Below are 12,177 nucleotides of genomic sequence, written 5' to 3' on the forward strand. Positions count from 1 at the left end.
AAAAGACTCCACCCCAAGATTGCTAGAACTCATACAGCAATTTGGTAGCATGGCAGGATATAAAATCAATGCCCAGAAATCAATGGCATTTCTATACACTAACAATGAGACTGAAGAAAGAGAAATTAAGGAGTCAATCCCATTTACAATTGCACCCAAAAGCATAAGATACCTAGGAATAAACCTCACCAAAGAGGTAAAGGATCTATACCCTAAAAACTATAGAACACTTCTGAAAGAAATTGAGGAAGACACAAAGAAATGGAAAAATATTCCATGCTCATGGATTGGCAGAATTAATATTGTGAAAATGTCAATGTTACCCAGGGCAATGTACACGTTTAATGCAATCCCTATCAAAATACCACGGACTTTCTTCAGAGAGTTAGAACAAATTATTTTAAGATTTGTGTGGAATCAGAAAAGACCCTGAATAGCCAGGGGAATTTTAAAAAAGAAAACCATAGCTGTGGGCATCACAATGCCAGATTTCAGGTTGTACTACAAAGCTGTGTTCATCAAGACAGTGTGGTACTGGCACAAAAACAGACACATAGATCAATGGAACAGAATAGAGAACCCAGAAGTGGACCCTGAACTTTATGGCCAACTAATATTCGAAAAGGAGGAAAGACTATCCATTGGAAGAAAGACAGTCTCTTCAATAAATGGTGCTGGGAAAATTGGACAGCCACATGCAGAAGAATGAAACTAAACCACTCTCTTTCACCAGACAGAAAGATAAACTCAAAATGGATGAAAGATCTAAATGTGAGACAAGATTCCATCAAAATCCTAGAGGAGAACACAGGCAACACCCTTTCTGAACTCGGGCACAGTAACCTTGCAAGATACATCCATGAAGGCAAAAGAAACAAAAGCAAAAATTACTATTGGGACTTCATCAAGATAAGAAGCTTTTGCACAGCAAAGGATACAGTCAACAAAACTAAAAGACAACCTACAAAATGGGAGAAGATATTTGCAAATGACATATCAGATAAAGGGCTAGTTTCCAAGATCTATAAAGAACTTATTAAAATCAACACCAAAGAGACAAACAATCCAATCATGAAATGGGCAAAAGACATGAAGAGAAATCTCACAGAGGAAGACATAGACATGGCCAACACGCACATGAGAAAATGCTCTGCATCACTTGCCATCAGGGAAATACAAATCAAAACCACGATGAGATACCACCTCACACCAGTGAGAATGGGGAAAATTTACAAGGCAGGAAACCACAAATGTTGGAGAGGATGCGGAGAAAGGGGAAGCCTGCACTGTTGGTGGGAATGTGAACTGGTGCAGCCACTCTGGAAAACTGTGTGGAGGTTCCTCAAAGACTTAAAAATAGATCTGCCCTACGACCCAGCAATTGCACTGTTGGGGATTTACCCCAAAGATACAGATGCAATGAAACGCCGGAACACCTGCACCCCGATGTTTCTAGCAGCAATGTCCACAGTAGCCAAACTGTGGAAGGAGACTCGGTGTCCATCGAAAGATGATGGATAAAGAAGATGTAGTCTATGTATACAATGGAATATTACTCAGCCATTAGAAACGACAAATACCCACCATTTGCTTCAACGTGGATGGAACTGGAGGGTATTATGCTGAGTGAAGTAAGTCAATCGGAGAAGGACAAACAATGTATGTTCTCATTCATTTGGGGAATATAAATAATAGTGAAAGGGAATAGAAGGGAAGGGAGAAGAAATGTGTGGGAAATATCAGAAAGGGAGACAGAACATAAAGACTCCTAACTCTGGGAAACGAACTAGGGGTGGTGGAAGGGGAGGAGGGCAGGGGGTGGTAGTGAGTGGGTGACGGGCACTGAGGGGGACACTGATGGGATGAGCACTGCGTGTTATTCTGTATGTTGGTAAATTGAATACCAATAAAAATTATTTTATTAAAAAAATAAAAATAATTTAAAAAAATAAAGGGAGGGGCACCTGGGTGGCTCAGTTGGTTAAGCATCTGCTTTCAGCTTGGGTCGTGATCCCAGGGCCCTGAGATCGAGCCCCACATCAGGCTCCCTGCTCATGGGAAGCCTGCTTCTCTCTATCCTCCTTGCTCAAGCTCTCTCTCTCTCTCTCGGTCTCTTTAATTAATTAATTAATTAATTAATTAATTAATTAATTAAAAATAAAGGGAGAACTACTATATGACCTAACAATTCCACTTCTGGGTATATATACACAGGAAATGAAATCACAATGTTTTATATATATATATATACACACACTCTCATGTTCACTGCAGCATTATTTACAATTATATTAACAACACATATATATGCAATGGAATACTATTGAGCCCTAAAAAAGAAGCAAATCCTGCCATTTGTGACAACATGGATGGACCTGAGGACATCATGCTAAGTAAAATAAGTTAGGCAGATAAAGCCATGTACTGTATGATCTCACTTATATATGGAATCTAAAAAACATAGAAAAAAAAAAAGATCAGATTTGTGGTTACCAGAGGCAAGGCATATGGGTAGAGAATACGTGAAGTTGGTTAAAAGGTACAAACTTCCAGTTATAAGATAAATAAGTACTGGGGATGCAATATACAACAGCACGACTCCAGTAAATGCCGCTGTATGGTAAATTTGAGAGTTGCTAAGAGAGTATATCCTAAAAGTTATCACAAGGAAAAAAAATTGTAATTATGTGAGGTTGTGGATGTTAACTGAACTTACTGTTGTGATCATTTTGTAATATACATATGTCAAGACATTATACCCTACGCCTTAAGCTTATATGGTGTTATACGTCAATTTTATCGCAATAAAATGGAAAAAAATAAAATTAGTGAAATCTGAAAATAAAATAAATAAAAACCAAGATGCTATTTCTGGATCTTTCATTAACTATCGTGTTGACCTTGATCAAGATAGAAAGTCTTGAGACTCACTTTGATCATCTATAAAGGAGCAAGTTCTAAAATTCTATAAAACAAAAATTTGAAACAATAAATAATGTTTGGATTATAAATGGCAAAGAGGTTGAGAGACGGCGTAGGAATTGTCATGGACAAATTTGCAAAAATAACTTTAAGTTGAAAAAGAAGAATGCCTTGTGTTTGCAAGGGAACACAGGCAGTGAAGGGCAAAAAGAAATGAAGGAAGCTGTTTGCATGTTAATTGGCATTTTCTCTTTTTTAATACACTTGTTTATAGGTTGGGTATTTATTTATTTATTTATTTATTTATTTATTTATTTATTTTACAGGCTTATGTTTTTAATGATAATCAGGATATTTGTATTCCATACAACATCTGTGATCACTGTTGTCAATTGAGTTGTGTCCTCCCAGATAAGCTGAAGTCCAAATAGTGGATATGTGTGAATGTGACTTTATTTAGAAATAGGACATTTACACGTGTAATCAGTGAAGATAAGGATATACTAGATTTGGCCCTAATCAACCCATTGGTTGATACCAGATACCAGATACCAGTACTCTCAGAATAGTCCTAATAAATTACCTTTTATTTTTTATTTTATTTTTTTACCTTTTATTTTTAATTAATTAATTTATTTATTATTTATTTATTTATATTTTTAATTTTTTATTTTTCATAAAATAAAACATGCATTTGCTCACTGGGGTTTATGACAAAAAGATGATTAGAAATAGCTATTTAAAAAAGAGTAGAAAAAATAAAAATAAAAAAAGAATAGCTATAAATAACATTTGCTATTTACTGTATCATCTACAGAAAAGATGATAATGACATGATGTTGAATATTTGTGGAAAATATGCAAAGGAAACAATATCTGAATATATTTATGCTTATAATGCTTAATTAGAGAAATTAGAGTGGCAGTTGGTAAAAATAGGCTCTTTATTTTTTCATCTTTGGAATAACACCCCGCAGTTGCAAAGTTAATAAAGCCTTTCCCAGCGAATTTGTCTACTGTGTGAGAACATAGAGTGGGTTACAAGGCATGAGAAAATTTTAGGGTTGGATGGGTATATTTATTTTCTTGATTGTGGTGAAGTTTTCATACATTTGTGACATATCTTAAAACTTATCAAACTATATATTTTAAACATGTAAAATTCATTATATATTTATAATGAATTTATACCTCAATAAAACAGAGTATCTGTTTTAGACATCTAATTTGGCTTAAATAAATCCTCAACAAATATTTACTCAGCAAAGGTATAATGCTGTTTTTCCCTCTTGTAGGACAAGAAATTATATATATATATATACATATATACATTTTTGATATATATATATTTGTATATATCTTATACCAAATCTGTATGATTTTCTGGTCTCTGTATAAAATATATATACTTATGTATATATATTTATACACATATATAATACCCTGCTGTATCATAAAGAATCTAGTAGTTGCCCAAAACTTCTACAGGCATACAGAGAAGCTAGTACATGGAGTCCTTCACTTAGTGGAGATGCTAGACAATAAACACACAGCAAATAAAGAACTAATAGAATTCAAGAGAGGTGTGAACAACAAAAAAACATACTCTTCATAAAATATCAAGCCAGTTAAGGTGTTCGACAGGGATTGAGCAGTGGCTGTCTTGGGTAGTATGATCGGGAAGCCTCCCCTGAGGCCTGTCCCATTCTGAGTTCTCAGTGACATGAGAGAGCTAAACATGCGACGCCTGGAGAAAAAACATCACAGAAAGAGGGAAAAGCCATTGCAAAGGCTTTGAGCTGACAATGGGCTTGGCTGGCAGAGAAATAGCAAGATATCGATTCACATAAACCAGAATGAATAAGAAAACTACTGATAGATCAATCCTACCAGTGGAACGGCCAGGGAGGCTTGGCCGAGGATTTCAATCTGCTTATATGCACTCTGTTTCTTCTTTTTACCTGTTACCTTGACCTATCTTTGTTGGGACAGAAAGCCAGGTATTCCTGAGCATTTATTTTTTAAAAATTTTATTTATTTATGCATGAGAGACACACACCGGGGTTGAGGGGGCAGAGACTCAGGCAGAGGGAGAAGCAGGCTCCATGCAGGGAGCCCAAAGTGAGACTCGATCCCGGGTCTCCAGGATCAGGCCCTGGGCTGAACCGCTGAGCCACCCGGGCTGCCCTCCTGAGCATTTTGAAGCTGACAAATTCTAATGACTCAGGGACCATTTCCCAGTGGGTCCTAGACCTTTATATTCTCTTTTTTTAGCCATGGAAGGAGCTCATTTGAAACTGAGGCAGAACTGACTCACTTGGAGGTAGGAGAGGATTGTTGGTGGCTGTATTGAATTAGAGGTGTAAAGTCTCTTTACTGTTTTGTCCACCTTTCACGTTTGCTTGTTGACACAACTATGTACTCATTCTAAATAAAATTTTGATCGATCTAAGCAAATACAGGTAAAAAATTCAAAATACGATAGTTTAGCATATATACATATTTTCAGGCAGAAAATGTTACACCACACTCACAGAATAGAGCTTAAAGTCAAATTACACTTTCTTCTGTTTTACCACGATGCCCATTTCTACTTCTCATGGATTCAATATTCTTCACTTTCCTCCTAAATGCTTCTTAAACTAGCAAAGAGGTCCGCCACAGAAGGAGACAAAGGCTAAATATGAAAGTTATATACAATTCATCATAGAGATGATTTTACTTTAGGTGGAGATAACTGAAGCTATCCAGAAAAGATTGGGAAAGCTCTTCCACATTCTTTTTTCGTTTTAAGATTTTATTTATTTATTCATGATAGAGACAGGGAGAGAAGCAGAGACACAGGCAGAGGGAGAAGCAGGCTCCGTGCAAGGAGCCTGATGTGGGACTCGATCCCAGGACCCGGGGATCAAGCCCTGGGCCAAAGGCAGTTTTTAAACCACTGAGCCACCCAGGGATCCCTCTTCCACATTCTTTTAATTAAAAATAAACTTTTTTCTTTTTTTAGAAAAAAAAGCAGTGTTCTAGTAGTAAATCTTTTAAGTAAATATATTTTTGCCAAGTAAATCTTGTTTGGGTCATATGTTTATTATTTGATCATATATACATACATATGACTATGTGTATATCACATATAGCATATATATTATTTTTCTAGGAATATTTATTATAAAGGATTATCATCTTTTATTTTGATGAAAGAAATTTGATTGATATAAGTTTTTCTTCAAATATAAAAATTCTCATTTTGTTCTTTTATTCAGTAGATGGTGATGTCACTTACTAATATATAAATGTTTTTGCTCTCATTCTTGGACACTTATTTACTCAGTAAAGTGTTTCTATGATGTGAGAATCATTTACAAAGTTTTAACTGTGTCAAAAATGATTATTTAAACAATAGAAATTTTGAGATATTAATGTTCTTTAGTGAATGCAATTGCAAGAGTACTTTCTAAGTTAGAATTTTCAGTCTTCATTAATAGTTAAAATCTCAAATGAGAAGATTAACATCAATATATCCAAATTATCTGACACTAGTTATTTTCGTGTAGAGACAGAACGTCATTACCAATTGTTCAAATCCCCAAGATTTATTGCAACTAGCTTTGGCAATATTACAATTTAATGAGCTATTTTGTGAAAGAGGTGAAAGTGAAAGAGGTGTGCCCTAATATTTTTCTGCATATAAAATATTGCTGTAAAGCTCATTGTGCATGATTTTTTAATTTCCTACGTTTATTTATCTGTACTCATTACAAAGTAGTAAAGATAATACATTCAGACATAGGTAAGCCATTATTTCTACTAATATTTAAATTTACATTTTTGATATGTTAATCTAATTATCATTAACAAAACAGAATTTTTAATAACCCTGATAAGCGCATAGCATATTATACTTTTAAAATATGTTGATATAGAGGTATTTAACAAAAGAGACAATTATCTACAAGAGTACAAATTGATTGAAATTATGTTAGGAACTCTGAAATTTTCCAGATATAATTCTTCTAGACAATTGGCCTTTCTAAGTTGGCAAAATTGCTGTTTTGTATTTATTAAATACTTCTGGAGTTTTCACCTTGATAAGAATATATTATGTGTAGCTATTACTAACTTATTACATAGTGTAATATGAAAACATGTCAGTTGTTAAAATGAAAAGAATTTTATAGTTTTTTTGAGTAGAGAAAAGCCAGATAAAGAGATATCCTTAATATCTCTTTGTGTCTGATGTTGAAAAATATTAAAAGAAAATTTTAAGGGGCTTATGCATACCCTTAATTGGAAGTTTTACTTGCATAAAAACCACAGCATTTAATAAAATAGGGGTATGAATCTAAAAAAAGTCAAAAAAATATTTCACATTAAATTTTTACCAAATCTGTACAATTTTCTGGCCTCTGTATAAAATATATAGAGAAATAAGACCTTATTCTAAGGGGTAACTCATTTATGTTAAAGTTGACAGGTAAAATGTACATACTTGATATAACTGGAAAATAATTTGACTTTATTTTTTTTTATTTTTTTTTTAAATTTTATTTATTTATGATAGTCACACAGAGAGAGAGAGAGAGAGGGGCAGAGACACAGGCAGAGGGAGAAGCAGGCTCCATGCACCGGGAGCCTGACATGGGATTCGATCCTGGGTCTCCAGGATCGCGCCCTGGGCCAAAGGCAGGCGCCAAACCGCTGCGCCACCCAGGGATCCTTAATTTGACTTTATTACCAAGTGTTATGCTGTGGTCAAGTTTAATAAAGGAGAGGAGACAAAATTATTGTTGATTGTGATTATTAGATAAAATTTATGAAAAGCTGAGATTGAGCTGACATTTAAGGAACTATAATTTGCTGATGGGACCTGCGTTCAGCCAGAAAGCACCATCAGTGAGATTATTTTGAGTTTTGCCAAGTACTGACCAATCCACCCATGTATCTATATTAAATGGTGATAGTGTTTATGGAGCCTTTGCCATGAGCCAGGAAAGGTAAGTAGTATGATTCCTAACATTTTATTAACAATTTCGGGGCTGAAGGGCGGGGGCTGGGGGGCTGTAGTGAACACCACAGCCCATGCAGTCTCCAGCCCCAAGGCCCGGCCACAGGTGCAGCACTGAGCCCCCAGGTCTGGCCACAGGTGCAGCCCCCAGCTCCCAGGCCCAGGCACAGGTGCAGCCCCCAGCCCAAGGCCCGGCCACAGGTGCAGCCCACAGCCTGAGGCCCGGCCACAGGTGCAGCCCACAGCCCCGAAGCCCAGGCACAGGTGCAGGCCCCAGCCCTGAGGCCTGGCCACAGGTGCAGCCCCCAGCATGAGGCCCAGGCACAGGTGCAGCCCCCAGCCCGAGGCCCAAGCACAGGTGCAGCCTGTAGCCCGCACCACCTCCTCCACGACCATGCTGTATTTCTCAGACTCATCCTCTAGGAGGGTCTGGTATTTGTGCTGTGTGGGCGCCTATGTTCTTGTCACTTGAGATGCCTGTGGCCGTTTCCTTGAGGACGAGCCTGCCTTCCGCACTCCGAGCTCAGCTGTGAGGGGGCTGCTTTCACCCTCGGCCTGGCTCCCGGGAGCTGCCTGCACCTGCACCTGCACCTGCACACCTGCCCCCCCTCCCCCCGCGGAGGGCTGCAGGGATGGGGGCCGAGGGGCCGGGCCCTTCCAGCCCCAGGGTGGAGAACTCGGCCCAAAGGCTCTCGCCAGAGGAGGAAACGAGCTGCAGTTGAAGTGGGCATCAGACGGTGCCCTCCTCAGCGTCCTTTTAAAAACCATATACTGTAGTCCAATAAGATAGCAACTGTATAGATTTGCTAAAATAGATTTTAGAATCATAAAAAAAAAGAATTAGGGAAAAAATCGATCCAAATGTAGAGCTTTAATAAGTGCACAGAATTATTTTTCAAAATGAGAAAATTGAAATAAAAAATACAAAACAGCAAAAAGAAGAAAATAACCAAGTTCATTTTTTTTATTCGCAAGTTCAGTTTTATTCCTGTAGTTCATACCTTGATTTATTTTTACTCCATTGGCCAGAAACTGAGAATTACGAGGTTGATTTAAGAAATCTATTTAATCAAATAAAACCTAGTCTCTAAAGTTGTTTTAGGTTTGTCTACATACATATGACAGCATCCAATGCCTTTTTTTAAAAAAGATTTTATTTATTCATGAGAGACAGAGAGAGAGGCAGAGACACAGGCAGAGGGAGAAGCAGACTCCACGTGGGGAGCCCAGTGCGGGACTCGGGGTCACGCCCTGGGCCCAAGGCACCCGCTCAACCGCTGAGCCACCCAGGCGTCCCAACAACATCCAATAACTTAAAGAAAAATCAAAATACAAAGATTAAGAAGAAAAACATAAATGAACGAAAAAAATGGTGAGAATAATTGAAAATGTTCGTAAGAAGCAAGACCTCTGATAATTATAAAGTAAAATAAGAAAACGAGGATGGAACTACAGGGTATTTTTTTTAAATTTTTATTTATTTATGATAGTCACAGAGAGAGAGAGAGAGAGAGGCAGAGACACAGGCAGAGGGAGAAGCAGGCTCCATGCACCGGGATCCCGACGTGGGACTCGATCCCGGGTCTCCAGGATCGCGCCCTGGGCCAAAGGCAGGCGCCAAACCGCTGCGCCACCCAGGGATCCCCGGAACTAGAGGGTATTATGCTGAACAGAATAAGTCAATCAGAGAAAGACACCATGTGGTATCCCTTATAGGTGGAATATAAGAAATAGCACAGAGGACCATGGAGTAAGGGAGGGAAAACTGAATGGGAAGTCATCAAAGAGGGAGGAAAACCATGAGACTCTTAACTATAGGAAACAAACAGCATTGCTGAAGGGAAGAAGGGTGGGGGGAATAGGGTACCTGGGTGACGGGCATTAAGGAGGACACATGATGGGATGAGCACTGGGTGTCATACACAACTGATGGATTACTGAATATTACATCAGAAACGGAGTATGTACTATGTGTTGGCTAATTGAATTTAGAAAAATAAGAAAATATGTTGATCGCTTCATGTTATTATCATTTTCTGTCTTCTTTGTCTGAAGTTAATGATGGGAAACCAGACATCGGTGATAGAATTCATTCTTCTTGGACTGACGAATGACGCTGAGCTTCAAGCTGTGCTTTTCCCTTTTCTGCTGCTAACTTACGTCTTGAGCATCATGGGAAACTTGACCATCATCATTCTGACCCTGTTGGATTATCGCCTGCAGACTCCTATGTATTTCTTTCTCCGGAATTTTTCTGTTTTGGAAATATCTTTTACTTCTGTCTTTGTTCCCAAAATGCTAGTCAACATTGCAACTGGAGACAAGACTATCTCCTTCGCTGGTTGTTTCACTCAGTATTTTTTTGCCATCCTTCTGGGGGCAACTGAATTTTATCTTTTAGCTGCCATGTCCTACGATCGCTATGTTGCCATTTGTAAACCCCTGCACTATACAACTGTAATGAGCAGGAAACTCTGCATTCAGCTTGTTCTGTGTTCCTGGTTCTCTGGTTTTTTGGTTGTCGTTGTGCCACATGCAATGACTCTCCAGCTGCCTTTCTGTGCCTCCAATGTCATCAACCATTATTGCTGTGACTATACCGTTCTGCTGCATCTGTCCTGTTCAGACACACAGTTCATAGAAGTGATGGAGTTTATCTTTGCAGCAGTTACCCTCATCTTGACTTTGGTGCCGGTGACTCTTTCCTACACGTACATCATCAGGACAATTCTGAGAATCCCCTCTGTTCAACAAAGAAAAAAAGCCTTTTCTACATGCTCCTCTCATATGATTGTGGTCTCACTTTCTTATGGAAGTTGTATCTTTATGTACATAAATCCTTCTGTTAAGGATGCAGAAACGTTTAATAAGAGAGTGGCTGTTTTAAATACCTCAGTTGCCCCTCTGTTGAACCCTTTCATCTATACCCTAAGGAACAAGCAGGTGAAAATAGCCTTCAAAGACATGGTCAGCAAGATAACGATGTTTTCAGGAAAACGAAAGTGAGGTTCATAATAATAAAAAAATAATAAATAAATGGAAAACTATAGATGTACATTATTATAACATTGAAGTGTTTGCTATTATTTATCATCAATATTCCTAACTGGACACCAAAACAGTAAAGCTACTTATTTAATGAAGCTTATTTTGCAATCACTTTATTTATTTTCTTTTTTTTTTTTGCCATCACTTTCTTTCTTTTTATTGCCATCACTTTATTTCTTTTTTTTTGCCATCACGTTATTTCTTTTTTTTTTTTGCCATCACTTTATTTATTAAAATTTTACAGACCTGTGTGTATATCTGTGTGTATCTTCAAACATTTTCATGCTACTTTTCCTTATCTTACCTCACTTTTAAGGAAAAGATTTGGGAGAAAGGCAGATTGAGAATATGACTTCCAATAGTTTACTTATTTACTACTGAGTTTTGCTTACTCACTGCTGTATGGTGTTCAATTGCTGCAGTTGATAACTAAATAATCAAATATACACCCAGAAGAAATCTACTTTGGTTTGTTAATAATAGCTCAAATAATATATTTTTTTTGTGATTTTTTTAAATTTATTTTTTATTGGTGTTCAATTTACTAACATACAGAATAACCAATATATTAGGGAGTTAATAGAAAGTTGGTTATTTTCGAATTATATTATTCATATTTAAATTTAGTGTTTCACTTACTGAGAACTTAATCTATTAAATATTTGAGATAAAGCTCTGAAGAAGGGAAAATCAATACGTTTGTTTTTTTTTAATAATAAATTTATTTTTATTTTTATTTTTTTAATTTTTTTTATTTATTTATGACAGTCACACACACAGAGAGAGAGAGAGAGAGGCAGAGACAGAAGCAGGCTCCATGCACCGGGAGCCTGATGCGGGATTCGGTCCCGGGTCTCCAGGATCACGCCCTGGGCCAAAGGCAGGCGCCAAACCGCTGCGCCACCCAGGGATCCCAATAAATTTATTTTTAATTGGTGTTCAATTTGCCAACATACAAAATAACACCCAGTGCTCATCCCGTCAAGTGCCCCCCTCAGTGCCGGTCACCCAGTCACCCCCACCCCCCACCCTCCTCCCCTTCCACCACCCCTAGTTCCTTTCCCAGAGTTAGGAGTCTTTATGTTCTGTCTCTCTTTCTGATATTTCCTACCCATTTCTTCTCCCTTCCCTTCTATTCCCTTTCACTATTATTTATATTCCCCAAATGAATGAGAACATATAATGTTTGTCCTTCTCCCATT

The 12,177-nt window shown here is 37.6% G+C and overlaps 1 protein-coding gene across 1 annotated transcript; it reads left to right on the forward strand.

Moving 5' to 3' along the window:
- Nucleotides 1–9,985: 9,985 nt before the first annotated feature.
- On the forward strand, nt 9,986–10,933 carry OR6C33 (olfactory receptor family 6 subfamily C member 33). Its single transcript, NM_001388752.1, has one exon. It carries the CDS (start codon nt 9,986–9,988, stop codon nt 10,931–10,933), a length of 948 nt encoding a protein of 315 aa, NP_001375681.1.
- The last annotated feature ends 1,244 nt before the right edge of the window (nt 10,934–12,177 follow it).

This window comes from Canis lupus, chromosome 27 (genome assembly GCF_011100685.1).
Source record: "Canis lupus familiaris isolate Mischka breed German Shepherd chromosome 27, alternate assembly UU_Cfam_GSD_1.0, whole genome shotgun sequence".
Classification (NCBI taxonomy): domain Eukaryota; kingdom Metazoa; phylum Chordata; class Mammalia; order Carnivora; family Canidae; genus Canis; species Canis lupus.

Bases quoted from the DNA above. Each gene is read 5' to 3' on its own strand.
- OR6C33 (NM_001388752.1), top strand. From the start codon at position 9,986: ATGATGGGAAACCAGACATCGGTGATAGAATTCATTCTTCTTGGACTG.